Source organism: Rhipicephalus microplus, chromosome 5 (assembly GCF_043290135.1).
Source record: "Rhipicephalus microplus isolate Deutch F79 chromosome 5, USDA_Rmic, whole genome shotgun sequence".
In the NCBI taxonomy this organism is placed as follows: Eukaryota; Metazoa; Arthropoda; class Arachnida; order Ixodida; family Ixodidae; genus Rhipicephalus; species Rhipicephalus microplus.
The window spans coordinates 63,347,804-63,374,678 of NC_134704.1; the positions used below are offsets into that span (position 1 = coordinate 63,347,804).

General features: G+C 47.7%; 1 protein-coding gene across 1 annotated transcript in view; it reads right to left on the reverse strand.

The window, feature by feature from the left end:
- Nucleotides 1–25,197, reverse strand: part of Sobp (Sine oculis-binding protein) — a 140,850-nt gene extending 115,653 nt beyond the window's left edge. The window contains exon 1 of the mRNA XM_037425386.2: nt 24,830–25,197. Within this exon, the coding sequence (XP_037281283.2) occupies nt 24,830–24,973 (144 nt within the window). The 5' untranslated portion in view covers nt 24,974–25,197. The remainder of the gene's footprint in view (nt 1–24,829) is intronic.
- Nucleotides 25,198–26,875: the final 1,678 nt, after the last annotated feature.

The following is a 26,875-nucleotide window of genomic DNA, read 5'->3' on the forward strand; positions in this document are numbered from 1 at the left end:
GTGAGTGAAAAGATGACTTGTCGTGGGCAGGAACGGAACCTGCGACCTTCAAATAACGCGTTCGATGCTCTACCACTGAGCAACCACAGCGGCTATCCTTCCAGCCACTTTATTTGGGTATATTTGTGAATTTAAACGCGGAAGTATCAGTCAGCGCCCTCAGTAGCCATGGCGGCAAATGTGGCAGACTCTTTATGAGCCTGTGCGACGTCACATATAGCATGTGAACTTATAACAAGCTGGCAGCTGACCAACAGTCCCTCGTATACAGCCTAGAGGCACCAAGTCTGCCAGAACTAGATCCTTGTTAATTAATGAAGGAAGTAAGTGTGTACTTAAGGGCTCCTTTTTTCTTGTTAGATACAATATTGAGATCTAACTGGCAATAATGCAAGGAAAGTACAGGGGAAGCTATTAGACCTAATATTAATGTAAATGTGAAAAATGGATGAAAACATATTTGCCGTCGGCAGGAACAAAACGTGCGTATATATATATATATATATATATATATATATATATATATATATATATATATATATATATATATATATATATATATATATATATATATATATATATATATATATATATATATATATATATATACTTCTATTTTCAAGGTGCAACATTTGCAGAATACCCATATGGGAAGACAAAAAGACTGAATTCTCATCTCACAAAAAGGGAGAGAGAGAGAGAGAGAGAGAGAGAAAGCGCTACGCCACGCAATGTAACGGTGCACTGCACCGCCACGAAGTTCTAGGCAGCATCAGCAGCGAGCCACCAACAGCTCACTTTTTTTTCCCCTACGTGGTGTGTTTTTTTTTTTTTTGTTCTCGAGTCATTAGCCACGCCCGTATTTCCGCAGCCGCTCCCCGTGCGACAATGGAGACAATCGGAAACGACGCGCTCGTGTAGTTGCGAGTCGTTGCGCTCGCATCGTCATCTCCTGAGCGTATACGGTGCAGCCTCGCGACAGTGCCGTAGCAGTGATGATGACAAAGTACACACCCCGCCGTCCCTTCTACGCTCGAGTACGGCCACGTAACCTCGACGCTTGTGTCCTTCACGCGGCATTACGCACCGCATCTTCTATAGCCACCCTCCGCGAGCGTCAACAACACGCGCCTCCATTCCTACATCCCCATTCTTCCCTACGCCGCACCGTCACCGACGCGCCCTTTCCCTTTCCTGCGTCAGGAACGACAACAAAACACGTGTTTACTCTCACCCAGATAGCCACGCCTCCAAAACCCGTGTGTCAACTTTTTTTTGCCTCGTCACCTTTGTGCGTCACAATTACGCTCTATTTGTCCATCAAACTTCGACCTTTATACACCCATTTGTCACTTCTTTTCCTTATCTGCAGTCGACCTCTTCCTCCCCACTCTCCCTAATCACCTACGCTCCTCCGTACTCGCCCCACATGCCAACCGCGCTCGTCCCCAGCCTCCCAACCACCCGTGCATTTAGGGAAGCGTGAAATCACCGACCTTCGATGGAGATTTTAGTATTTCCTTCCCTCGTACCGCTTCGACAAATTTCTCGCATGGCCCCGCCATACCTCAGTGTTCTGTCTTATCATTCCCCGTTTTTTTTTTGTTTCGCTTTATCGCGCTCACTTCAGCCCTTTCCCTCTCTCGAACGTCCCCCTTTTTTCGTCACACCATTCCCCATTCTCCACAACACGACGGCGAGCGAGGAAAACGCTACACTAAACACCCCTCCCACCCTCACCCGCCCCTCCCCATTTCCCCTCACTTCCCGAACCCGCCAGAGAGAGTACTGATGGGAAATCAATGACCCCCCGCCAGAGCACGCGGCGGTCGAGCGACGACGACGGCCACTCAAAGTGTTACTTATTTCTGTTTTTTTCCCCATCTCTCTAACCTCCCTTTCTTTTGTTCTCGCGCGCTTCCCTGTTTCCCACATCGACGTGGGACTCACGCCCACACCGGGCAGGTGGCGACGCGGAGCGAATTATTATTTCCCCTCTCCCGCGGAGTGGTCGGGGTACCGTTCGGCGCATCGTCCCCCGTCCCCCCCTCCCCCATTCCGTTGTTGGCGCTGCGCGTTTCCCCCTTTTGTTTTTACGACGAATTCGCGCGTGCCAGGCGCGAGCTTTCGTTCCACCTGGAACGTTCGCCATGCGTTTCCCCGTCTACGAAGAGGAACTCGTTTTTTCTTTTACTACCGCCTCCTGAAGATCGACCCTGTCGTATTTCACGGAAACTTGCATAGGTTAATTGCCTCCCTCCTCCCCCCTTTATGGCTGACGGGATCGGCCGCTCACGATTCCCTATATGTAAGACGGCTCAACTTTTGACATGCCGAAGCAGGGACACTCTGCCGTCGCGCTCTAAAGCACCGAAAGAAAGAAAGTCATGACGGCGCTGTCGGGTGGGTCCGAGTCACAAAATCTGCGTATTTTTGGTCGTTTTCGGTGAAGTACAGTTCTTAGTGTCGTTTAGTAGCGCAACAATGAACGTGTTTCAAGAGAACGCGATGCTTAGCTAGTGGATTAATATTACCGAGTCGACTTTAGAAAAATTTGAGCCGGCTAAGCGCTAATGGAGGAAAGACTGAGGAAACAGCGAGGCTAGTGGTATTTCTCTCTTCCGAACCTTTTCTTTCTTTTCCCACCCTTTGGTATACTATGCCGTCAAGGACTATGCAATGCTTGACCCTCTCTCTTCCTCCTTTTCTCTCTGCTCACCCTCACATCACACCTCACCCTCACTCGTCTTTTTCATCACTTGCTGTTCTTATACTATACCTGACTATGCTATACTTTCTTTCTCTCTCAGTCTGCTTCTGCCTGTTTCTTTGTCTGTATATCTCTCTATTCATTCCTCTTTTATTCGCTGTGTCATTTTCTTTGCGTTTCTTTGCCTCCCTCTGTTTCTCTCTATCTCTTTCTCGATCTGTCGCCCATAGCAAGTCAGCCACTTGGCTCCCTTTCTGTGGTAAACAAGGCACATCAGTACCAAGGTTCAGGCGACGCGCGTTTCTGATCTACGCTCGGGGGGTTATTACTACGTTAGTTCAAAGACGTGTCGACCCGCAGAGCCACTGATGCTCATAAGCGTCACCGCATCCGCCCCTCCCCACAAGCTCACACGCAACTGAAACTGTGGTTGACACGTCATAGACGCGCTGATGATCCCGCGAACAGCAGCATGTGGGGCTTGTTTTAAAAAAGCGCGGCGCAGCCCAGTCGCCACTTGCTGCGTAATAAGCCTCCGTTTGTGTCCCCCCATCAAGCCGGCATTCGCCGTATGAACACAAACAAATACGGGGTTGAGGTCAGCCCGCCATCGCATTTTTAGAGTCCCACGTCCAGTGAACCCGAGCGCACGCACCGCAGCGCTCCCCCTCGCCCCCCCTCCCCCGTGTGGTGCGAAGGGACGAGAGAAGAGCAGCAGAAGCAATAGGCACCGGTCAGAGTGCAAGGGTGCGCGAGATGCGGGGAAGAGATTATTTCGGAGCCCGGACTGGCACTCCTTGGCAAGTTTACAAGATAAAAACAAAACAAACTAAAGGATGCTGAGGGAGCTAACAGAAGAAGGCTTGGGAGGAAAGAGAGATGTTCTAGTTACACGCCTGCCTGGACGCCAGCCCCCCGCGAAACCCTGCGGTGCGCGAGACAGGGACATGCCGTTGATGTGGAGGCGCGCGCCACGGCTCTTACAAAATACGCGTCTTTACGGAGCTCTTTGTCTTTTAGTCAGTTCAGAATTCCCGTCGACTTACCCGTGGAAGACAACATACACACAGCGTTCGTTCACTGCTGCAAGCTGTAGAGTACACATGTGAACTTGCCGATTTGTTCATACGCCGGTTTGTTCTTCGTCCTTGAGAAAACTGTGGAGTGCGTGCACCCAGTCGGGCATTCGTATACGTGCAACGCTATAGACAGTGACGCCGTCACAAGCTCAGCAGCCTCAGAGCTTAGCATATTACGTGAATGAATAATGGCGTGTATCATTCGTGGTATAAACTGACGTATCCTTTGCGACGAGGCCTCCCCTGCTGAAGGGTGCTGCGATAAACAGCGCTACTACGGCGGGCCATGCAAAAAGTACAAACGAACCAATACGAGGCGGTTTCAAGTTGAACAGGGTATAAATGTTCAATTCAGGGACACATCAAAAAGGCAGCGCACCGCTACGTAAATGAGCCCAATGACTCTCTGAAGACTGATTGTGCTGGCTTTGAGACCCGAGTCCAGCAATGTGCTATGTTGTCAGTTACGGCGCAAGACAGGGGTACTTGCGCCACCTATGACCCGCCCCCAGTCTTATTACCGGCGGTATTTTGTTCTGTACATGTTTTAAATTTTTCACAGCAATGGCAATGTTTACCCCCTCGCCCTCTTTCAGTTCAGTTAGTCCGGTTTGACTCCCCCTCCTAACCACCCACCCCGCGGTTGACGCTGACGGTGCAACTCCCCTTCCCTCTCCGAGTAAAATCGGAAACATAACCTACGGCTCCGGTGTTCCTCCCCTTCTCATAGCGATGAATACGGCACCATTCTCCAAATTTCTTCAAGACATGAAATAAATTTGAGAGAGCCAGCATTATTCTTAGCGCTCGAAGGGACATCTCCCGGATGGTTTGAACAGCTTGTCCAACTGGACAGGAAAGCACAAAGCAGCAAAGTCAAGGAACTCTTGGCATACATTTCACGAGAAAACTGATTCGAAGTACTTTTCATTCATTTAACCACCGTGAGCGAACCGTTATGTCAGTTCGGGTAACTTTACCAATATATCGTAGCCTTCTTCAGGGTGGAACTAAAATGAAACGCCTCCTGCCGCTCGTCCCGTTCAAGCCACCACACGGCGTTAGCGAAACAAATCTCCGAGCCGCTCTGCAACCACTGCCACCACAATGATGACCGCCGCTCCGCAACCCGCCCCTTTTAGGCCGCTTAATGGAGAAGCGCGCGTCGTTTGATAGCCGGTCGTGAAGTAAAAAAACTCTCTCTCTCGAAAACGGCTGGCTAGCCTCAAACACGAGGAAGAGAGCGACTGCCCCTCCCTTGCACCGTATAGAGCTTGCGGTGAAATGAGAAGGATGAACGCAAAATGCCAGAGACAAGATATAAGGAACGAGGGAGGATTAGAAGAGGAGAGGCTGTCTTGTGTGTGTGTTGGGGTGTGGAGGTATAGGATAAGACTGGCCGTTGGGATTGCGGGGAGGGGACGGAAAAGTGCGCCCAAAGCAGGGCCGAGCGTAAGGCTTTATCTCGCGCGGGAAGGAGACAAGCGTAATAATAATGCTTCGGCAGCACGTGAGAGGAGCTCCGAAAATAGCACCGAAGTGCACGAGAGCACTGGAAGCTTCTCGGGAAATATAATACGTATGAAGCGGCAGTCGTGGATAGAGAGAAAAGAAAAAAAAAGAAGTAGGGGGAGAGAAAGATAGCTGCCGTGTAGCCGCAAAAATTACGACGGAACGAAAGAAAAGGCTCAAAATAAATAAACAAGGCCCGCTCGAGCGTCAGTTGGCGACTCGGACCCCTCCCCTTTCCGTAGTGGACGACGGCTACGTTCTCGGCCCGGCGGTGTACATCTAGAGTATATAGTAGGAGAAGGCCTTCTTCGTGGTCCACGCCTGCCTAAAGAAAGCTCGACGTCGTCCTGGGTGCTCAGGTCGACGCATGGCTGAGGGGCGGATCGCGTCGGCCGACAGGAGACGTTATAAGTCGAAGCCGCCGGTGCGGGCCGGCTGGCTGTAGCCGACCCCCCCAAAATAACGTGAACGTCTCGTTTCTCCGGAGAGGGAGCAGGCGAAGGAGAGAGACTATGGCAACACTAGCCCCCCTGCGTATCCTCTTTCCACTTACATACACGCCCTTGCATCCTGCGCGAGCCCGCTGCCACACCACGCCCAGGGCTTCCGGCTCGTGTGGGGTTCGGAAGGAGACGAACGCGTTTCGAAACCCGATACACCGGTGCTCTTAAACCAAGTGGCCACGCCACGGTCGTCTCTTTTGCATAACGCGTGCGCATGGTGGCGAGCCGTATATGTATCCGACATATTTTCCCACGTGATTGCGTTAGTGCAAAGGTCAAGACAATCGTCTAGAACACTGGAACGGCACGCCCCGAAACGCTCCAACAAGCCACGGTGACTTCTGTAGCAGCCACAAATAGATTTAGGTAGCCCACACTTGAACACTCATCCTTAGTGGCTACGCTTGCTATGATTCGAGCTCGTTCGAACGAGACGTGATCGGCAAACGCTGGCAGTGCAGTTCAGAGCGCGCCTTTCCAGTGCTGAAGACACCTTTTTTGTTGTTGTTGTTGTCAGCTTTGTACACAGCATACGCACAACTAATCTGCGCTGCTCGAAACCATTGGAGAGCCAGGGGAAATTTTAAGAAAGTAATGGAGTGCGTGCAGCATTAGGCATCGTAGTAATCACAGACAATCAAAACCCGAGTGACGGAGAAATGTAGGAGTATAAGGCTGCGCAAGCAGTGATATGGTTGGACATGAGAAAAAAAAATCGGGGCTCGTGAGGAGACACCCTTCACTAATGCGAGTGCAGTTCAACAGTGACAAATTTTCATAGGGGCAAATCAGATAAAACTACGTGACAGAAAAACATAGGACACTGCGCTGCATTGATCAGTAGTTCGCTCTTTTTGGTGTGCCGTAATGTTCGTGGTTAAAGTCGCTACCCTAAGAAACTTTGAACAAGTTTTTTTTTCGTTCTGCATAATATGTAGGCAGATATTCCGAGAGAAGAAAAAGGAAGCTATAATACATATGTGAACTACAACGGGATAAGCGGCGAAAACTGGAAATCATCACCGGCGCCACCACAAGTCTGGTGCTTCACATAAAAAGTCGGTAGTTCTGCCGCAGGACGTAACAGTTTAGCAGTGAAACATGACGTGCAAATATAGGTTGCGAAAATCGTGTTTAATTTTGCGCCTGGCCCCGCCGCGGTGGTCTAGTGGCTAAAGTACTCGGCTGCTGACCCGCAGGTCGCGGGATCAAATCCCGGCTGCGGCGGCTGCAATTCCGATGGAGGCGGAAATGTTGTAGGCCCGAGTGCTCACATTTGAGTGCCCCAGGTGGTCGAAATTTCCGGAGCCCTCCACTACGGCGTCTATCATAATCATATGGTGGTTTTGGGGCATTAAACCCCACAAATCAATCAATCAATTTTGCACCTGCATGGAAGGGCGATGGTACCGGGAAAATTGAAGCTCGAGTATTTCGGTCGTGTCTTCATATATAGCAACTGGGACCTCAGATTCTGTAGAGTTCTCACATCCAAGCAGCTCAGCTGTCACGTAGTATTAATGCAGCGACCTCAGCCCGCAAGCGGTGGAGTCGTCGTCGGGGGATCTGTGTGGATACATTTCATTAGCGCACGATAAAAATGGATACGAACGCGTTTGAAGCAAACGCAGAAGTCTGCTTGTGCTCTATTGAGTTTGTAACGTGAGATCAGGGAAAGCCCGCCTCGCCGTGTTAGTAATACTTGGTTAATGTGGTTGTGTGCTTTGGGAGTGCGGGTCGTTGGGTCCGACTTACTGCAAGGTCGAGTGGAATGCACTTCGGCGCAGCCGAAACCTTCAGGACCAAGTCCTCCTTCACACTATAAACTCAACAGATCCCGAACAGTCTCCCATCGGTATCTAAGCCCTGCGCTTCTTCACGAGATCTTACCGGACGTCTTTCAGAACAGCCCGTGCTCGGCATGTGACGACACATCTATACACGAGAGCATATCCTCATCACGTGCCAAGCCATGGACTTCAAACTTCACCTTGGAGGAGTGCGAGACGGTTCTACGCAGTCTCAGTGATCAGCTCACACCTATCAGATCAGCGGGCCCACGATTTGGCTGGCAGGCTCAGCTTACCAGTCCCTATGCGAGACTGAACCAGGTGCGCGGCCCAGTCGCGTTCCGCAGGACCCATTAAAGGTATTTGCATTCCTGCCTCCGCGATCAGTACAGACTTGACTAAACGGCAATTTCGGGTAATGACGTCACCACGTGAATTCATGTCAAGTGACATCGCAAATTTCAGCCATTTGTAAACCAATTTTATTTTATCACACGAGTTTTTGTGTCATTCATGTTGACGCCGACGGCCACTTGTCGCGATCGACGAAGCGTCGAACGATTTTTGCTGTAAAAGCAGGGTCGGCTTTGTCAACTATGCCAGCTGTGGCATTAGCGCATTGATTAGTCTCTGCGCTTATTCGATGTGATTATAAGTGATAACAGTCCACAGTAACATATCTACCGTACCGTGAAAAGGAAAGTCCTGACCCAACCACTGTTGAGAAAGGGAAGTTTTGTTGTACACTTGCACATACACAAACGAAGCATCGAAAGCAAAGGCAGTGTATACGTCTTACAAGTGAGCACAAAAATCTAATTTACAGCTATGTATCCGAATGTTACAAGTGAAATGAAACTTAAAATGAATCGAATTAATCACATTTCACAGAATACAGCGTATGCATGCGTATACTAGACAAGGGAGCATGGCTGTTTAGAAAAAAAAATTATTTACACTATGTACAGAACACAAAGACTTCATAACATGCCAGTACTAGTGTACCTACACTTCGGCACATCTATGTGTCACGATTGACATCACTGCTTTAATATACATGACATTGTTGGCATAAATGTGTGATTAGAATAATTGAGTAACGATTCAGAGTACTAGACACTCTACTATAGGAGAGCGTTAGGCCGTCGCGCAGATTTCAGAGTCTACAAAGCTGGTGGACACCGACACGAGATTATTTATCGTGCTCACTAATTGAGAAAACCCCAAAAATACTTCCGGTTAGATCTCTTGCTTTAAGGTAAACATTTCAAATTTAGAATTGAATTTCTCGGGAAGTTTTCATATTTCAGATAACTGCCCCTCACTGCACAAGTTATTTAAACAACTATGTCGGTAGCTATTACTTCAAAAAAGAAAAAAAAGTGAAATGTCATTATCATTAGCCATACACACAAGCTATGACATAACACAAGTTGGGTGTTCTGCAGTCAGCGCGCAAGCGTGGAGGACGAAAATGAGCCAGTCACTTTGTAGGTTATGAGATGCCAAGCAGCTTATGGCAAAAGCTGTGTCCATAGGCTATGTCCGTCCCTCACACCTTCCCGTGGCGTCCACCACCACTGCGCATGTATATACAAATTCGACCGGACTTGCGTCACGAAAATGCGGTGGCGCTGTCTTGGTAGGCAAAAGACGCTCTGCCTACCACAGTTTCTGTTAGGTTTTCAATGGTGCATGTGGTGTTCTCAGTCAAGCAACGAGAAAAAAAAAACGGTATGCCGACGAGCTGCGTCGTGGTTGGATGTGAGTCGCGTCTCGCAACTTAGTTTTGTTTGTTGGCGCACATCGCAGCCTTCAGCACTTATGGTTTTCACAACGCTTATGGCCTCTCACAACGTCGTTTTGTTGGCACCAAGGAGGATTAAAAAAGATTGCTGGAGTGGAAATGACTGCCCAGGAGTGAAGCCGTTCCACTGGCAAGATGGCGGCTGTGGTGGCCATCTTACTAGGGGCATGATAAATTATCAGCGTTTCCCTCGCACGCCCAACAAGTTTAATGTGGGAACTTTTTCTGGTCACATAGTGGTCCAAGTGCGTCTTACAGTTACTAGTTTTCCTTAGTGAGCCTCTAATTGGAGGCAAAGTTCTTTGAAGACTCAATCATATATACTCGTTTCTGTGAGTTATTTCGTCGGGAACAACTATCTTTTAACATAGAACTAACGTTGCATTTATATAACAAATCAAAGCCACTTGATCTTTAAGTGGGCACCATCAGAAAATAGCATGTTTCCGCCATCTTGGCAGTGCCAAAAGACCGCTTCACTTCTGCTGGCAAGGCATTGATGGAGCTTCCACTCCAGCAATTTTTCTTTAATCCTCCTTGGTTGGCACACATCACAACCCTCAGCGCTTATGGCGGAAGTTACGTGTGGACGTCACTATAATTTTACCAATAATGTTAACGTTGGCCTACCTGTGTTTATAAACATGGAATGAGTCTACAGGTCTCTAGTAAATTACCTTTAGAAAAGCCCACTTATTATGCGACTTCTTCCGGCAAAGACAACGCCGTCTGCGCTCTCCGAGTGTCAAAAACTGTGGAGAAAGGTCATGTAGCGAAGTGTATTTCAGCTCCACTAACTATAAGCCTGGAGAGCGGCGAAACATGCAGTGTGCACCGGTTCGTCACACAGCGAAATTTTTGCTCTTCTTTGCTTTGCTTGCCACAAGTCCAATGACGCACCATCGCTTTGCAGATGTATCAAGAAAGTGTTTTTCATACGGACATTACCGTATAGACGCACTTTTGTCTCTCTGGTATTAAAATTTGGAAAAGCACAGCATATCCACGGAGTGAATGATGATGAATAGGGCGAAGCGTCCATCTGTCCGTCCATCGGTCTGCAGTCTGTCTGTCCATCCATCTGTTCGCCCGTCTGTCAACTATGGAAAAACCACTAGCGCCATCTAGTAATATTTCCGAAAACATATACATGCAGCGCCATCTATTGAGCAATTCATAAACTAGAACAACCCATATTCTAAGAAGCTTCCACCTTAAAAAATTGAGGGCCTTGGTAAACATTCTCGCGGATTCTGACACACTTGCTAAACCAAACAATGCTTTTCGGAAGTAACGACGAACCTTTACCTCATAACATGCGTAATATCGACCGGTAGCAAGTACAGTGAAATTTACCAAATTTTTGTGGTACATGCCCGTTTACGAGTTTACGATGGACCGTGACGACGACATGACACGCCGAGACTATAAGGTGCTTCGCCCCTGACAGTTAAACCAGCCTCGCAGTAGTGGTGCCAAAGCTGAAGAAGGCACGGAGCTGGGTGGCCTTCTTTGTTTCTTTTTCTTTGTCTTTATTTCCTTATCCATCTCTCTTCTTATCATATGTCTTTATTTGTTTGTTCTGTCTATTTCTATTTCTTTCTTTCTCTCTGCTTCTCGTTTCATCTTACGTTCTATCTTTTTTGTCCATACCCTTCTCTTTCCTTGTTTCTTTATTTATCTCTTTCCTTCTTTCTTTTCTCTGGTATGCTTTAGTCTCTTTTCTCCATCTTTCTCTCCTCCTCTCACTCGCAACTCTCCCGTTCACCCTCACTTCCATTTCCCGCCCTCTTGATAAACAATGCTATCCTACGTTGTGCTCACGCGTGCCTGTGCTGCTTCAAGTATGTGTTTCATTCGTATGGATCTCTATCTGAAGGACATCTGTAAAGAACTTGACATCAGACCAGATTGGCAACCCATCTTGATGGGCTGCCAATCCTTAGCAGCATATACTACTGCGACAAGTTTTGAAGACCTTTTGGAATGCTTGTGCGATGCTTGTACAATTATTGTCGCCGAGTGAATGCGTCACTACATCATAACATTTGTGATAATCTCAAATACGTAGCATTATGAATATCATATAAGAAAAACAAAGCTTGGATAGCCGAGTGATTACCACGCTCACCTTCGATTAGTCGGTGCGCGGGTTCGAATGCCACCTCGTGAAGAATTTTTTTTTTTTGCTTTTTTCTTCTTCTCTCTACGAACTCGTTCTCGAGCCCATCCAAGTTAATACACCGCGCGCCAGACGAAGAGAGCACACCGGCTGAGTAATTGTGTTTCAAGTTCTACAAAAGCAGATACAGTCCATATTGATGATAGTTTATGCGAACCCACAACGGCATAACGAAAAGCATAACAGTTTTGCTGCAAAATAATAAAAAAAACCCGCATATATACGAAGCGCATATATATGCATATCTTCTAATGATGGGGCGAAGCAGTATGCATTACATCATGAAGCGTGGCCTTCTTTTTTATTCTTCTTAACCCTTTATTCTGTCATATGCTTTGATTCATGGGCGGTTAAATTTCAATAGTTTCTCGGTGTTGTGGTCGTTTATTTTGTTTGTTCTGGTTAACAGCCTTTCGATAACCATTTTTTGTTGTTCACAGATGTCTCGGTTTCAACATCTGCTGTAATCGCCGGGCGGTTGTTCATGGACAGAGGGACACTGTGCTGTCTCAAGGTACTTCACTATAAAAAAATAAAGAAAGACGAAAAGGAAACGAAACAAGCTACAGCTAGGTAACGTTAGTGGGGACGCCCCGCAATATGATTGATGAGATACGTATAGAAAAGCTCTTTCCTGACCTTAAGACAAGCTGTGCGATCTTGTCGTGGACACTAGCAAGTTTTCTTCACTTTTGTCTTTTTTTCATTTCAAGCCCAATCCCCTCGAAGCAAAGTGTGGCGAGGCCTGCTTGGCGCTTCACCAGCAGCGACCCACCAGTCAGAGTGACCGGGAAGCCGAGTGACACAGTCCAGGTACGGGACTCTCGCCTTTCTTCCGGCCTCCGGCTCCGTGTGCCGTCGACGAGAGATGGAAAACAAACCTGCTCGAGTGTGGGGGCGTGGTGGTGGGGCCAACATCGCGCGCTGCGCAGGAGCCGACAAGCGTGCCGCATTGGCATTCTACGAGGATCTGCTGTGGGCGGAGATGATCAATGCCAACGCACGATATAAAAGCCAAGCTCGCAGAGCCGAGGCTCACGCCAGGATCAGCGCGGAGAGTCCACGCGTTGGCGTTGAAGAAGCAACGCAAGCGCAAAGCCAAGCTCTGCGGGCTTCGCCCCTGGCTGCTCAGTGTACAGAGATAGTCTGTATATATAGTATGCGATAAGCCAAGGCGGCCGCACTTTCGAGGCGCGTGCGAGGAAAGTTGTTTTGTTTGTTTGCACCAAGGAGGCAAAACCTTCTTGGGTGGAAGGTGCTAGATGTCAGGAACGCATCCACGTTTACACATTAGTAAACGCAGGAGGTGGGGTGGAGGAAGTGCCGACACGGCGTCTCTGTATAAGTGTGAAAGCGCATATGTGCTTTCCAAGTAATAATGTGAAGGTTAGTGGGTGAGGGAAGGCTGAGGCAGTGCAGGCTGCCATCAGAACGCTCAAACGTCCAGCATACAATGTCTTGCTTGAGAGACATGGGACACCTAACAGAGACATGGGACATGGTACACCTAACATTACGCCATATCACTTCTCACGATAAGCAGGGCGGCTTTGTTCCTGTTTCCGTTCCACAGTGCAAGCCCAGAACAGCAGCAGATTTTGGTAACTTGTGGGGAGGAGGGGGTGGGGGAAAGGGCTGAGCCACAACAATCGAACCCAGATATTCTTCGTGGTATAATCAAGTATTCCGCAACAGAGCCGTGCCAGTAAATGCAGCTCGACCAATGAATCTGTTAGACAAAGAGGCTAACCTAGGTTTCAAGAAAGTGACATTGACGAAGCGCTGATGCTTGCCAGCTTGGCACTAATGTATTCATTTTGTAGTCTTGTCTCAACGCTCACACTCGCTCAGCTTCTATTTGTTCAGAGCATTAAACGACCAACATACGCAACGTTAAACGCGTACCATTCATTCATTGTTTGATCTCTTTTCTTCAGCTTTTTCCCTTTCGTCGATTTAACTGCTACCGCAGCGGGTCTTGAGTGCACGCACGAAACTCAACGTTTCACTTTACAGGCATTCAGGTGGCATTGCCAGTGAAGATAGCAGCAGCATAATGCGACCAAATCATTGCAGACAACACGGCAACCGAGATGGAGAAAGCCCTTCGTCTTGCGTGAACTGATGGCCTGCTCTTCCATTTCAATCGACGACGGCTGCCAAAGCCATCGAGCAAGACCGCGCACCGCCCTCAGCACTGGCGTACGTCGTAAGGAACCCCAGGAGCAGAATGAAAACAAGGATAGGGCGGATGTGCCCGCATGTGCGTGTGTCCTATTCATAGAGCTCGGCGAGTCGCACGTGCCCACAGCGTGGCTAAATCGGTGGCTCTGGTTGGGCTCCAGGGAGCTTCGGTCGCCGCGTCTTTGTTACCGCCGCGCACTTTTCGGTGGGCTTGCATAACGCGAGGGTCGTTTCGAGAGGAAAAAAAAATAATGTTTCTTCCGCGGAACAGCTCTCGCGCACTCTAAGAAAGCACCCTTGGAAGCTGGCTAGGTGGGAGGGAACGCATTTGGTCAGCGTATCGTCCCGTTTGTGTCGGGCGAAGACGTGATGTCGGTGTAATTACACAAGAACGAGCAACGGGCGAGTTTACCTGATGCAGATTTATTTCTTGCTTCTGCGCGAAAAGAAAGAAAGTTCTTCAATGGAGTTTTATTTTTGCTTACATACGAATGAGCGTAAAACTCATAGATATCGTTGTTAGAGCAACTATCAGTAAAAAAAAATGCTAAACAAATGATGAACTTCGATGTCCGTGGGGAGCTCTATAAACCCACTGAGGTACTGTGGAAGTGCACACGTCCGGTAACACTTTTTAGACTCCCGGACGTTTGAGCGCGAACATTCATATGAATGAGTGAAAAACTTTCTTCTGTGAGCTTTCGCTGTATATAACAGCTTGCACTGTACATACACATGATCATCATTGTCCATCTTTCTGTGTGCACATAAGCTATGTAAGACACATCTGGAAATGAAATTCTCTTAAACCAGCTTTCCAGTGAACTTTTCGCAGCGAGCCGCCGCTGTCTTTCCAAGACGGGGCTGGACAGCAAGTTTTTTTTTTTTTTCATCGCCTTCTACAGCTGTATTCACTTGACTGACGAAATCGCTCGCGATTCTAGCTTGCGGATTGCGTACTACGTCACCACACGTCATTCGTTCCCGCGTCCCCGCTTCGGTCCACGCGGAGTGATTCGTGAAACGACGGAAACCCGAATCGCGGTTGGGGTCCTCGAGGAGGATAGCCGGAATATTCGCTCGTAGCATGAGTTCTCCCCTGTCTTGCGATTGATGGTTGAGAAGAGATGAGAATGACGTCACATGTCACGTGACAGATTCGTTTGCGATCATGTCCATAGTGTGTGTACACCTTAAAAGGTGAGAAGTGGAGGGGCGGGGTATAAGAAGGGGGCTGAATGCACGTTCTGTTATGCGTCGGAGTGCCTGAAAAATTAATTTTGTAAACTTTTTGCAAAATAGAGTAGCGGTGCCAGACACCGCGGGATCCAACGAAGCACCGACTACGGGCACACGGTGCACTCGTTTAGCTCGAATCAAGGTACTGCACGCGACCGTAGCCCGGCATAAAAAAAGGACAGACAGACAGACAGACAGACAGACAGACAGACAGACAGACAGAGGGATGGACAGACAGAGGGATGGACAGACAGACAGACAGACAGACAGACAGACAGACAGACAGACAGACAGATAGATAGATAGATAGATAGATAGATAGATAGATAGATAGATAGATAGATAGATAGATAGATAGATAGATAGATAGATAGATAGATAGATAGATAGATAGATAGATAGATAGATAGACAGACAGACAGACAGACAGACAGACAGACAGACAGACAGACAGACAGACAGATAGATAGATAGATAGATAGATAGATAGATAGATAGATAGATAGATAGATAGATAGATAGACAGATAGATAGATAGATAGATAGATAGATAGATAGATAGATAGATAGATAGATAGATAGATAGATAGATAGATAGATAGATAGATAGATAGATAGATAGATAGATAGATAGATAGATAGATAGATAGATAGATAGATAGATAGATAGAAAGAAATGACGCAGTTTGCGGGGGTCTGATAAATCGTTCTTGGTCCAGCGTAACGCGCGGCCCCACACTTCGCCCTCATCGCCGTTATAACGGCTGCAACCGACGATGCAAAGCCTCATATGAATGTAGTATTTAGTAATTACACATTCAGTAGTATGAAGGTGTAATTAATACTGAGCGCGATATTTCAATTAGCACCGGGCATATTCACAATTAGCAAATAGTGTGTATGTGTGTTTTGTTCTATCCTGTACATACGTGCGATTTTTTCTCTCTCTCTCAAAACCCTCTTACATGCACCTGTTTCTCCACCGCTGCGCAGAGTAGCGAACCGGATGCTAATATCAGGTTGCCTACCCAGCCTTCCTCTTCATCTCTGTCTCTCTCGTGCGAGTTTACATACGCATGTAAAATTGAAAAAAAAAATCGTCAAGTTTCAATTCACCCCCTGTCAACGTTGACGAATAGCAGCTGCCGCTTAAGCTCAATGCCACTTAACATAACTATTTCCTATATTTTTATAGATAGAACATGAAAAATGCTAACCTGTGAGGATCCAGCTTTCCTGTGCGAACAAAATGTTCTTATCTGGCTTATTCTACATAGAAACAATGCAAAAAAGAGGGAGAGAAAGCGACGTCGATCAAACGCTTTTTTTTCCAGACACAAGTGCAGTTGAGACGGGGCCCCGCTGTCGAGGATTCCGTGCGCATGTATTTAAATATATCACAACAAGACAGGTGTCATCAGGCCGAGGCTCCCTCGCCGGACGAGCGATTCTTTTCTTGCTCATTCGAAGAAGCCACGCTTCTATATATTCGCAGCCAAGATTCCCAGGTGACTGGAAAGAAACCTCAGCTTCTTCACATCGGACCAGCGCTGTGCCAGCGGAAGGCAGAACAGGCATGCGAAGAAGCGTTCCAGCAGTAAAGTTATGGAGAGGGAGGGGGATGTTGCACCATTTGCATGCATCGCACGCAGTGCCCGCGTCACGCATGCATGCAAGACTGGCCACAGCCGAGTTTTGTGGCTGATGCGTGGCGGAAGACACGCGGCGCACGTGACTGTACGCGCGAAGGTGTAGACCACGCCTCCCTGTTGCTGGACGGCCGGCGAAGTCGGCGTTGCCCACATGATATCGCCGCGAGTGGTTTCAGCTTTCGCTTGGCCATATGCATACTGCGCACATTCTAGTATACCGGGTGCACATTCTAGTTCGATGCTGTGCTGTCTGACTTATGCGTGTTTGCGTTGGAGAATCATGGTGGCGCAGTAGATGCAGTAGTGGGCAATCAATCAATCAATCAATCAATCAATCAATGTAAGTTTAAAGGCACCACCAAGAAATGGCTTAGTAGGGCGCTCAGAGCAAACTACCTTCACGAAGGGACCAAGCGAGATTCTTTTCCGTGTTCTTCAAAACTGTCTATCATGTCGCGAATGCCTCGGCGAAGTGGTTATAAGAGGGAAAAGAGAAAAGTGAGCCCCATAACTGTCTGCTTCAGAATGCGACACCTCAACAGTAGCTCACAAGAGATGGGAGTGAGGAGGGATTAAAAGGGTAGGATTAAAGGTATATATATAGAGAGAGATGCGCTGGGACAGCGAGCGAGGACATATGAGGGGATAGGCGAGACAGGAAAGATGGAAACACGGTCACAGGAGTCCGAGGACGGGGCACCACTTGCGAGAGCTCTTGTCGGCGTCAGGAGATGGCGTAGGGCAAGTCCAGTAGGTCAGAGCTACGCTGTCGCCGGAGATCGGCGCCAGGAGATGACGTAGGGCCAGCCCAGTCAGCCAGAGCTACGCTGACGTCGGAGATCGCGAGGGCACAAACGGTCGGCACCGAATCCAGCGAGCGAGCTACTCCCACGACGGGACCGGGTGTATAGCATCCTGGGCCCTTCGAAGGGCGTACTGGTCAGCCAGGAATTATTGACTGTGATAAGTAGGTGATCTGATGAGTCTTTGTAAAACGGCCCCGCGACATACCAGGCCCCAGTGAGCCACAGCTCCAGAGAATACGTTCTCACGTGCATATATACTATTTTTCCTTCTGAAGTTTCTCAAGCTATTCCTGCTTGGAAAAGCGAAGACTTGCAATACCCGCATCTGACGACGCCGAATGTATATCAATGCAGTGCGACTGTCTCGGTTGGGCAACCGTATCAGCCCACCGGGATGGTGCATAGTCTCTCAAAGTCCTTTAGTGGCCCTTATCTTGGGCTATAGAACATCAGCTACAACCGCGAATGTTGTTAACGTCTCGAGTGAAACACTCAAAACCAAAACCAATTCCGATTCTTACAAAATCCGCCGAAAGCCCGAAGCCATTTCTCTGTTGGCGAGAAGGAAATCACCGCCTTTACGGTGTGGTTGCACGTCGTGAATGAAACAGATGGTTAAAATAAGGCCAAACGGAAGTGCCGGTGCGTTAAGGAGAGAAAAGGCCGAGGTCCAAGATTTCCTGGCGCCTGTCCCAGAGCGGATGAGAAAACCTTCCGTTCCTCCACGGGTGCGAAAGCAGCCCGGGTTTCATGAGCCGGCCGGGCCATTCATTCAGCCCCTGCTAATTCATTCACTCAAGCAGCACATTCTACGAGCATCTTCCTTTCCACATGCGCTGAATTGATTGATTGATTAATTGATCAATCAATAAACCGATAGATCAGTCGATCGCAAGTCCCCATAACGGAACGATATACCCTAAGCTCACAAATTGCGTGTTCGACTATGAATGACTAAGTCAAACGAATGGGATCAGTGATCACCATAAACAAGCGGAAATATTTTTAACCTTACAACGTGTTAGTGGCTGGAGCATGTGATTGCGTTTTGCTAAATATAAAACCAATAATGAATGGCGGGAACGGTATCTGGTATCCCGAGATATTCCGTAACGTCAACGTTCTACCGCATTAACCCAATAAGTTAAAGCACATATACAATAAATAAGCAATAAAAACAAAGTAACCGCGTTTGGCAAAAGCTCTGCATGCATATATACGAAGAGCTCCGGCAAGCGAAGCTCGTGCTCACTCTGCGCGCCTCCTGCGCACAAGTTACAGTTCAATACCACGCCTATTGCTTTCGACCGTATCTCTTCGCTGAATACCCCAAGAAGCCGCTGCTCACAGTAGACGAAATAACGGTCCGATCAGGATGGCGGTAAAACTGGCAAACAAAAAGGGGAGAGGGGATGATTGGTAGGAAGTAAAGGCTGTCATTACATATGTCTCAATCGTAAGACCGCCTTAGGTGCGCAAAACAAAGTGCCCACTGTAAGCCGTCGAAACCAACGAAAACAACAATAAGAAGTTCCAGTAATAGTGACACGGCCTTATTTACGGCGCGTACGCGGAAAACTATGATCAGGATAGTCGGTCTTTTCTTGTGGAGCGAAGTTCGCGGCAAACGTTCAGTCTTAACCAGAGGTTGGACAAAATGGGTTTAGTACTTCTCTTGGGGCTTTGTTACGTTTATTGTTCTTTTTTAAACCTGGCTCTCATCCAGCTAAGCAAAGCAACATGTTTTATTCTACCTACACCCCATGTTTGAAGCCCGTATGTTGGGTGAACATCCAGAACCAGGGAGTAAAAACCAGCTGTATACGTGACATACATTGCCGACCAGCGCCAAGCGCTGCTAATATGTAAGTAAATGCGGTAGTTCAGTAACTGTTCACAAAGTGCAAAGGAAACGGGGTTCGGGCGTCCACCTCGTTCACCGCATTTGATTATTCTGCTTCGGCACGGCATTAAACTTAACTAATAACTGAGTCAGTTAAACGTAACTAGCACTTCGTCGGCTTCAAATGATTTCGAAGCTGCGCCAAGTTGCGAACGCCTCGACAAGAATCCAGAACGTCACATACATAACGTGATGACGTCATAAACCTAATGCATAGCCACCGCGTGAGATTTTCTCTTCTATCAGCGAACCTCCAGTGGTGCAATTAACGACCACATTGCTCTAAGGGTATAATTATTCATCCTAAGCACATTCATCGTCCTACTTCACTGTATACTTTTAAGAACGGTTCAACCTCGTATATTTAGTGCATACAGATATGGAATCCCAGACAGTTCCTAGAAGTAACACGTCAGAAGTTAGATATCGGTCATGCTACAGTGGACGAAGTCCAGAACGAAATTAATTGCATAACTAAGAATTCCTTGCGTCCCTCATCAGGGCAGCACGCGGCTCGGTATTTACGAAGTGACTGGTGTGACCATGACTTAGTATTTCCAATCGGTGATAGAGAAATCGGTGGCTTTTACAACGGGTCTTTTTTCACTTGACAACATCTCCGCTAACTTATCTAGCTTAGTCCCATGTTCATAAACTAACATTATCCCTCATCTCTCATTCTGCTTATCATTCTCAAATATAACTTAGGTCAGTTCTTGAACGTTTCCTTTATACTTGTCTATGAAGCACGCCAGGACGACAGAAGCGATAAGTAAACAAATCGATTAGGATAATGTTCATTGGGCTTAAACAGCCTATAGGGGATACTTGATATCAAGTTTACGCTCCTCTAGGATCGTGATACAGCCATCACCATCAGTTTGAGCACCTAAGAGACGAAACGGTGATGCGGCTAACTAACAACTATTTTACGTAATTGAGAACAGCCTTATGTATGGGAGGAAAAAGGAGAGTAGGGAAATTCAGTGATAGGAATTAGCTTTTTGAGGGAAACCACATCACTGCATATGTAACTCTTGACACGTTCCAGTGAAATTGTTTGACACCCGGATATGTTTTCCTTCGAGGTCGAGTCATCGCGTGGGTGGGCTTCGGAAATAAGTACAAGCTAGTGTTTCACGCTTCTTTTATCTATAGTTTTGTAAACTAGCTCTGTTTAGTACTAAAGTGAACGTTACCGTACTCTTGGAAGCCTCCACGCGTGAATGGGACGAGCGCCGAAGCGAGATCAGCAAAACTTGCTATAGGCACAAGTGTTGCGTCGAAACGATCGGCACACGTAACATGCTGTTTTTTTTTTTTTGTCTACTCTTGGATTACCGCTTACTGCAACTATTTCGCCCACTGGTGCTTCCCGCGTATTCAATATTGCCCGCAGACTCTAGCCACGTCCTCGAAACAGTTGTCGGACTAAAGAAAAAAAAAGAGTTCAAGTTGGGGAGCCTATAGCTTAACGCGCCGAAGCCCCACGGTTTGCATGAAGAGATATGCGTGTGCATATGCTTGTGTGCCTACAGGAAGATGCTCCGAATCCCTTGGCGTAGCAAGGAAAGGGTCAAGTTTCAACTATCTCCGCATTTCCGCCAAATGTTTAAAAAATTGAATATTCATGTGTACATGCACACATACAGGGATTGTGAATTGATCGATTTGTGGAGTTTAACGTCCCAAAACCACCATATGATTATGAGAGACGCCATAGTGGAGGGCTCCGAGAATTTCGACCACCTGGGGTTTCTTAAGACGCACCCAAATCTGAGCACACGGGCCTACAACATTTACGCCTCCATCGGAAATGCAGCCGCCGCAGCCGGGATTCGATCTCGCGACCTGCGGGTCAGCAGCCAAGTACCGTAGCCACTAGACCACCGCGGCGGGGCGAGGGATTGTGAATACTACACCTTAACCTAACTTCACGTGCTTTGTGTGCCTGTGTGCCTTTGCGGGTTAGTGTAACTCTCTCTTTCGAATCTTCCTACAAAGGGGATGTAACGGGGTGTGGCCCTGTCGACGACGACGCGCCGATATACACTAAGGCCAGTTTCTTTCGTCTATTACGCTGTTACCTGAACCAATATCACCTAGCAGTCACGCACAATATTACTTGCAACGGGGCAGCGCGCGGCTTCACGCGCTGTAAGTTCATCCAATGCTAAATCCGCTCAACCTTGCTTCTCATATAAACGGGATCCTCTCCCTTAGAGATGGCAATAATAAACTGTTAGGTGTAGAAATAAAGGCAAGTTCGAGCCGTGCGCAATCATTGCCCTTGTGAGGCCACAGCCGTGTTGTAAGCCATACTGGGCGCGAAGGCAAAGAGAGATGATGATGATGACGATGATGATGATGATGTAAATGTTTAATGTACCGAAACAATGCACCAAGTTCCTGACAACTATTTCCCAGCAGTCGTTCAAGTACTAGGTAGGAAAGACGTGGAGGATGTCAACATGCGGAGCTATGCTTTTCACTTCTTTCGTATTTCGGGGGCGTACTTTTCGACTGCGCTGTTACCTTTGATTGATTGTATTTTTCGGCAAGCAGATGTCACGCGGTTTTATAGGAGCGGAGCTCAAGCCTTGGGTCGTGCGTCCTCGATGTATGTAGAGGTAATAGGTAGCCACTTCTCGTTTAGTCCTTGAAATTTCCGCTGGATGGCGGTACTTGCATATGATGAATAAATGGTGAAAATATGAGAGATGACGGTACTTTGAGTGTTCTTTACATGGACATACATACATACATACATACATACATACATACATACATACATACATACATACATACATACATACATACATACATACATACATACATACATACATACATACATACATACATACATACATGCATGCATGCATGCATACACATACATACATACATACATACATACATACATACATACATACATACATACATACATACATACATACATACATACATACATACATACATACATACATACATACATACATACATACATACATACATACATACATACATACATACATACATACATACATGCATATGGTGGTTTTGGGACGTTAAACACCACACATGAATGAATAAATCTGTTGTTTCGAAGCTTGCCTTGAAGAAGGCCTTGCGTTCGATGTAATAAAGCAGTTGTGAAGTCAGCGCTGCATGTGTGTGTATTTCTCAAGTGTTTCATCTTTCGCTCTGGTAGATTATCTAAATAGAGATAGTTGCTTCAGCGCAGGTGATGACAGCTCAGATTGTTTTGTTTTTTTTCAAGAGTCCTGGCACACTAAGATACCCTGTGTCTCGAATAAGACACCAATGGAACATCGGTAATCTAGATGCAGTGGAGAAGACCCAGTGAAGTTTGCCAATGTACTTGACAATAGCTTTACAAAACGATGATGATCGTTCCCGTCTGAAGGCAATGTGGCAAGGTGATGACAAAAATCACGCGCATAATGTCGGACGTGCATTCTCAGGAGTTCCACGGTAATGCGAGTTTGCATGGCATGGCCACGAGCAATCGCAGTACTTGCCTCTGTTCACGTGTACACCTCGACAAACTAAGGCACACTTTGTGTGTTTGTGCTCGAACTGCGTGTAGAACCTTATTATTTGTTTTTCGAGTATTGCTCAGCACGGGCGGGCTAGGGGCTGTTTCTCAGAAAGCTGAGAAACAGCCCTTTGTAGAGTCCCAGCAATTGCGTCTTCTGTCATTCCCCACGTCTTTCCTGCCAAGGGTTTCAACAACTGGAAAATTGCTCCCAGGCGTTTGGTGCATCAACTAATAAAGACAGTGCAGCCATAACGCTTTTTGAATTGACATATTCGTTCTGGCCATCACAGAACGTAGCACAGAAGTATGTATAGGGCAAAGAAACGAAAACATAGGGAAGACACATAAACGCCATATATACCAGCAGTGCGTGTCTTATGCGTGTTCTTTTGTCTTCGTTTCTAGTAACTAGTACATACGAAGTACATACCAAGTACATACCAGTACATACCTAGTACGCACTAAACCATGTACCAACTAGCCAACCAGCCGATTCTTCTACGCCTGAAAAGGTTAGGGAAGTGAAACAGACACCACCTAAATAAAATTCTCGGTGACGGTCTGTTGGGAAAGTGTGTGCCTTCTTTCTGCTTTACTGTCTGGTTCAGTCTTCTGAATTTCTATCACTTACCCCTTTTCGTTTCGTTGTTGTTGCTGTTGTTTTTTGTACAAAGTCGTGTCATAATGCAATACAAATGTCACATGCCAGACTTTGGTTTGTGGTAGTGCATGGCCGGGATAGAATTTCTCGACCCCAGTTTGGCTCCCTTCCACAGCTTGTGCAAAGCAGTCAATCGCGATCAACAAATTACATGTGGTCCAATTATGATTGGAAGTGGCCGGGTAACAGCGGCACGATTTGTTGGGTGTCGTGTGCGCGTGGACAGGCCCTGGGTTCAAAGCACGCTCAGGCTTTACAAGAGGGGGGAAAAAGAAAAGAAAAAAGCGAATGAAAGTTTTGTATCTCGGACACACAACCGCGAAACTCACATAATCTCAGTGTTCGTACCGCCATCTCGCGTCATTCGGCAGGTTTTGAACTGGGCACGCAAAGATAGCGTTCGTTGCGTACATACGCTGTTCACGTCATAGAGTTTCTCAAAATTAACTAGTGGGCACTCTGGCGCTGCGATCGTTCAGCGAATATGGGAATGATTGGTAGTACACACATTTGCCTAGTCTTCGTACTTACGGGCGGCGAATCGTACTTGCGGCTTTGTTTATTGCTGTGTTTCGATTTTGTTTTTGAAAGAAAGATTCAACCCTTTTGAACTTCGTGACCCAATTTGGAAAGGTAATTCGAAAAAAAAAATAAGCGGTGAAGCGCAATCGCTGAACATTTGCTGATTTTTCTTTCGTGAGAAAACAGCTTCAAGCCACACGAACACACGCGGAGCCAAAAGCACGCCAGAAGTACGAAGTTTAGACAAATGTGTGTACTACCCATCATTCTCATCCTCACTGAAGCACCGTGCGTTGCAGCTGCCATAGACACTAGCGCCAGAGTTCCCTCTAGTGTATATCAGCAGACTCTATGGTTCACGTCACTTGGCGTGGGTGCCCGTGAGGATGACGTATGACGCATGCGCAGTGGCGAAAAACAGTAACGCAAAAACTTTCCGTACACTATTCTAAGGTTTCTTGTTACCGCATCCAACGAAAGAATAACGTTATATATGACAGGCGACCGGATGCACTTCACCAGAAGAGACGTGCCCTACGCGCGCCGGCGAAGGAGTGTGAGGGTGTGAGTTCAGAAACGCACGTGTGCTATATACGACATTGAGCGGTGGGAACCCGCCGAGTCCGATGCGCGGAGTCTCGTCTTACGCTCGAAACTGCGCCAAGCAGAAAATAAACGACTCCGGGAGCGGGGAGGCCGAATGCGTCAAATGCAGCCTACCTTGATGTCGTCCACGTGTTCCGGTTTCACCCTAGCCGTCGATGTCGTCGTCGACGGCGGTGGCTGCGGTGGCGGACGGCGGTGCTTGGGGCGTCGCTTGGACGACGGTGACGATTTGCTGTCGCCCGCGGCGCCGGCACTCATTTCACCGAGGCCGTCGAACGGGTTGCTTCTTCGGTCGCGCGACCGCGCCGACGAAGAGAAGACACCGTCGCACCTCCCCCTTTTTTTTTACGATGAGAACACTCGCGGCACGAAGCAGCTCGAGACGCACACGCACGCACCACTAGGGAACACGGCGCCTGCCACCATCGCGCAGGACGGCGCGCTCGATTTTAGCGCTGCCGCTCCTCGAAGCGCGAACGGTGCGCGCGGCAGACGACGCCGAGCTTGCGAACCGGATGTAGCGTGCGTCACAGGGGCGCTGCAGTCGGCGTCGTCTGCTACAGAGAGGATCTTCGTGGCGCCGCGTCGTGGCGCCGCGTGGCAACTACCAACAAAACAACAGGGCCTCGAAGATCTTCGTCGCGATTGCGAGTGGCGAAAATTTAAAACGGCGGCGCGCGGGTTTTGAATGCGTCACGTTCGATCCAAAACTGTTTTGAGCCCTCTCATACGGGTCCTTCGCTTGCTCGAATACGTTTACGTACCTGACGCATAACATGTAAAACCTTGGTGATACGAATCTCGCAGGGTGACCCAAAATATTCGCATCATCCGAAATTCGTATCACCAGAAAATACGGAAAATTTGCATGCGACAAACGAAAGCTGGCGCACGTTTTGATTCACCGTTTCTCAGGGCCGCAGTAACGTCCCGATCAGCTCTGTGATTGTCAGGGAAGTTTTTAGGCATCGACGATCATACTTGAGCGCGTGAATATACGACCCGTGCGCGCGTATGTAATTATTGAACCAGGGGGGAGCCGTGACAGCTAGTAGCCCCTTGCAAACCTCTGTACGCTAAACGAATGGTTTGTTAGTCGATTGAGATTGTTGCATTTCGCAATATCGCATATCGTAGGCACCGCACAACCACAATACTTTTCTGTGATTTCTGTCTCATCTCCTCGTCCTTTCCTGGTGTTTCTATGGTTAAGACACTCCCCCGTATTCACAAACGCTCCTCCACTCGACTTCCACCCTTCACTTGACAGAGTTGAGCACTGCGCCACCGCTCGGCTGAATATGACGATGTGCTACTCAAGAATCGCAGCAGATTATCGCTGATACGCAGTGACTGTCCGTGTCTAGAGACGGCGCTCCCATCGGCTTTCCCAAGTGAAGGTGTAGCGTTGAGTGAAGGGACGTTCTAGAATACGGGGGTTAGTGTTGTTTTTTTCGCCTTTCGAAATTGGACAAGTTATTGACATTCATGTCATACCGTAGCAGTCTCTTCAGGCCTGCGAAATCCAGACTCTTATCGAATCCCTCATGATTGACGTCAGAGTTCCATTGTGTCCTCATCATTGTTCACCGATAGCGAAGGGGATAACGACTATTACGCAAAACAATCAACATACAGAAGAAACGTTAAACTTTCGCAATTCCTAAACGGTAATATAGAGAAATGAAGAGAGAACGAAGCACACTGTGTGGGTAAATGGCGGGGCTGCGAAACTTCATCACCGCAGACGCCCTCCTCTCCAGACCCGTGTCCGGTGACGGAGGCAGTCTCGGATTCAGAATGAGGCGCAATGGAATAACAATAATAAAAATAACGTATGCATTCTGTTTCTTGGGGGGAAAATTGTTTTTGTATACCTTATTTTTTTCTTCCTCGTTAGCTTGCCTTTTCATGCCTCCTCGACCGGCGGCCATATACAGTTTCTTTCTTCATTCCCGTCGACATTAACGCCGATTTTTCTGATTTTTCTCCTTTAATTAGAGCACAGTGACGAGGGGAATGTTCGAGTCGAACACATGAAGCAGCAGCACCAGCCGAGGCATGGCCGCACGTGAAATCGGAGAAGGTCCTTTTAATTTCCGAACTTGTGTTCCACCACTGTCTGGGACGGGACCCCCTCTCCACCCTGCCTCCCTCCTC